The sequence below is a fragment of the Colletotrichum orchidophilum genome, assembly GCF_001831195.1.
Source record: "Colletotrichum orchidophilum strain IMI 309357 chromosome Unknown Scaffold_299.1, whole genome shotgun sequence".
Taxonomy (NCBI): Eukaryota; Fungi; Ascomycota; class Sordariomycetes; order Glomerellales; family Glomerellaceae; genus Colletotrichum; species Colletotrichum orchidophilum.
The window spans coordinates 1-3,233 of NW_019173255.1; the positions used below are offsets into that span (position 1 = coordinate 1).

Sequence of the window (3,233 nt, forward strand, 5' to 3'; positions counted from 1 at the left end):
ATGGCCAGCAGGTTATCGGCTCCGAGGACTGGCTTCCCGTTGATGTTAGGTGCCCGGTATCCGAAGCGGGGAATCAGGATCGTGTGGTGGAACTAGCCCAGCCCATGTCAGCATCATTGTGGAACTGTCGACTGCCGCAATTGGTAGATACCTTGTAGAGCTCTTTCGCATCATTCCTGTCCATGTAGCGACCGGCGACGGTGGTGTATAGCTGCTGAAACTGCCGGATATATACCTGCGTCGTACCCCATGATTTGATTTTCCCTATCGACCACTCGCTGATCCGGAGAAAGAAGCTCATCATTGTCTCGCGAGTTACGTTTTCCAAGGCCGCTTGCCACTCACCGAGCTTCTGCTCTTGACAGTAACTGTTGTGATAGAGTTCAGTCAACAAGAAAACAAGCCTGGGGCTCTCGCAGCGAACCGTTTCCATTTCCTGCATACGACCGCGATATTGATCTCGGTTTCGTCTGCATATCTCGGCTTGATGAAGTTGACGCTCTTAAGCTGCTTGCGCAGGTCGGCATGCTCCTCAGCCGAGAACGGCTTCGGCTGGTTCGCGATCCGACGTTGTGCTTCTTGGTCGGTAAACCGCTTCAAAAAGTCTACGGTTGCTTTTGTTTGTCGAGGGCGACAATCGGGGAGCATCCGCTGGGCCATGGCTGGGAGATTGTCGCTCGTCGCAGCGGCAGAAGAGGGGTCGTGAGCGTGTGCTGAGGCGAAAGAAGACGACAGAAGACGGCAGGCACGATGCCGCTCTTTATGTCGGGCGGCGCCATTTCGTCAAGCAGAACCTCAGCAACCTGAGCAGCCAGAAACCGCTCCAACGGATGCCAGAAGGCGAGGGAGTTGGCAACAGCAAACCGGTGCTGGCATGACCAACGGGCAGGGTAGAAGGACATGGCAGGCGCTTGGACCAAAATAGCAGGGTGGGGCGCACTGCCATGACCAGGTTGCAGGCGTTGGAGGCAGCAGGACGAAGTATTTAATACCTGGCAGTGTCCGCCCATCGCTCAGTTCCCTCTCGCTGCTTGTGCCGCGTAAAACGGCGGCACTTCCCACCGGATTGGGCGGCCCTAGCAGCGACTTCTCGCTTTTAAGAGTATAATTATTTTTAAAATTCGTTAATTTTTATTAACGATTTTTTAAAAATTATGTTAATATTATTAGACTTTTTAATAATTTAATAAAAAAAGATATAATTTTTATTTAAAATAAAAAATATGAAAAAGCTTTTAATAAAGTTAAGGATTTAGTTATTTTAGAATTAATAATTATAATTTTAGACTTAAAGAAACTATTTAAAATCGAGATCGATATTTTAGATTTTATTATAAAAACTTTTTTAAAATAATAAGATTAATAAAAAGTATTTTACTTTTATATATTTTATTTTAAAATATTTTATAAAATAGAATTAAATTAATAAATTTATAATAAAAAATTAATAGTTATAATCGAAGTTTTTAAAAAATAAAGACTATAATTTTTAAATATTAAATATAAAATTATTATTTATATAAATTATAAAAACTTTATAAATTTTATAATAAATAAAAATTTAAATAAACGATAAATTAAATAAAGCGAATTCTTATTTAAATTTAATTTTCAAATTATTTATTAAAAAGGTTTAAAAAATAGTAAAATAAATACTCTTAATAAACGACTTAATTATAAAATCACGGTCCTTAAGGAAATATAAATAATTTTTAAATACGACGATAACGGTAAATTTATATTTATTATAAAACTCTTTATAATAATTAAAAAAGTTAATATTAGCCCGTTTAAAAAAATAATTTTTAAATTTATTATAGAAGTTTATAATATTTAAATATACGGTTATTAAAGTATTATAAAAATATAAAAACGGATTTATTAATATTATAATAAAACCGTTATAAAAATAAAAATCGTTAAGGCTATTAAAAATTATAATATCTATAAGAAAAATAAAAATAACTTTTATAAGCTTTATAAAGAATTATAACTATTATTAGTGCCCTTAGAGGCATAATACTTAATCTCTTAAGACTTTATTATTAAATTATTAAAATCTAAAAAGCTATTAATAAATATATAATACGATAGTATTTTAGTTATCGTCGACCGACTTATTAAATTTACCTATTTTATATTATATAAAAAAATAAATAATATTAAAGAATTAATATATACTTTCTTTAAAATAATTATTATTAATTACGGTTTACTTAAAAAAATAGTATTTAATAAAAATAAATTATTTACTGCTAAGTTTTAAAATTTTTTAATTTTATAGCTCGGTATAAATTATAAATTATCGACCTTTTTTTATTTATAAATTAATAAATAAACGAAAAAAATTTAATTAGATTTTTAAAATATACCTCCGCTATTATATAAATTACGATTAAAATAATTAAGTAATATTATTATTAATAACCTAGTTTATATATAATAACGTAGTTAGTAAAAGTATAAAAGAATCTTTTTTTTATCTTAACTACGGATTTTGTTTAATTATATATAAAAAAGTATATAAAAGATTATAAGTTATAAAAGCCGTGGTAAACGTAAATAAATTTAAAAAAATTTAAAAAAAAGCCTTTTTAAACTTTAAGTTTATATAATAGTATATAAAAAAATACGTTAATAAATTAAAAATTAATAAACTAATTTTAAAAAAAATAATAATATATATCTCTTTTATTATAATATTAAAATAAAACGACTAAGCGATAAATTAAATTATAAAAAACTTAAACCTTTTAAAATTATTAAAAAAGTTTTATTAATTAATTTTAAATTAAAACTCTTAAATACGATACGATATTACTCGGTTTTTTATATTTTACTTTTAAAATTAATATTTAAAAGCTTATATACTAAAAATCGTATTATCGTCGAATTTAATAAATTAAAATACAAAATCGAATAAGTTATCGATTATTAAACTAAAAAAAAACGTAAAAAGTATTTTATTAAATAAAAAAATTATAAATACGAAGATAATATATAAGAACCCGTTATAAACTTTTAAAACTCTTAATAGCTTTTTAAAAAATATTAAAATTAAATTTAAATTTAGAATTTTTAATTATTACGGCGTCCTAATCGATAATATTAAAAATATTATTAACTTACGCCTCCTAAGCTATTAAAGAAATACTCCCGGTATCCTTAAGAAATTTTTTTAATATAATACGATTTTTTTTAAATATTATTTGTTTTTAAAAACGAAGGCGTTT

The 3,233-nt window shown here is 28.2% G+C and overlaps 3 protein-coding genes across 3 annotated transcripts; 2 read left to right on the forward strand and 1 right to left on the reverse strand.

Annotated features, from left to right (window-relative positions):
* Positions 1 to 73: 73 nt before the first annotated feature.
* On the reverse strand, positions 74 to 660 carry CORC01_14453 (FluG domain-containing protein; the record flags this gene model as incomplete). The annotated part of the gene is made up of 2 exons (XM_022626064.1): positions 74 to 368; positions 425 to 660. 2 exons carry the CDS (start codon positions 658 to 660, stop codon positions 74 to 76), a joined length of 531 nt encoding a protein of 176 aa, XP_022467425.1.
* A 1,456-nt stretch (positions 661 to 2,116) lies between these two features.
* Positions 2,117 to 2,266, forward strand: CORC01_14454 (uncharacterized protein; the record flags this gene model as incomplete). Its single annotated transcript, XM_022626065.1, has 1 exon — positions 2,117 to 2,266. A coding segment is annotated over one exon (150 nt), but the record flags the coding sequence as incomplete, so codon positions are not given.
* Positions 2,267 to 2,719: 453 nt separating this feature from the next.
* On the forward strand, positions 2,720 to 2,923 carry CORC01_14455 (uncharacterized protein; the record flags this gene model as incomplete). Its single annotated transcript, XM_022626066.1, has 1 exon — positions 2,720 to 2,923. A coding segment is annotated over one exon (204 nt), but the record flags the coding sequence as incomplete, so codon positions are not given.
* Between the last annotated feature and the right edge of the window lie 310 nt (positions 2,924 to 3,233).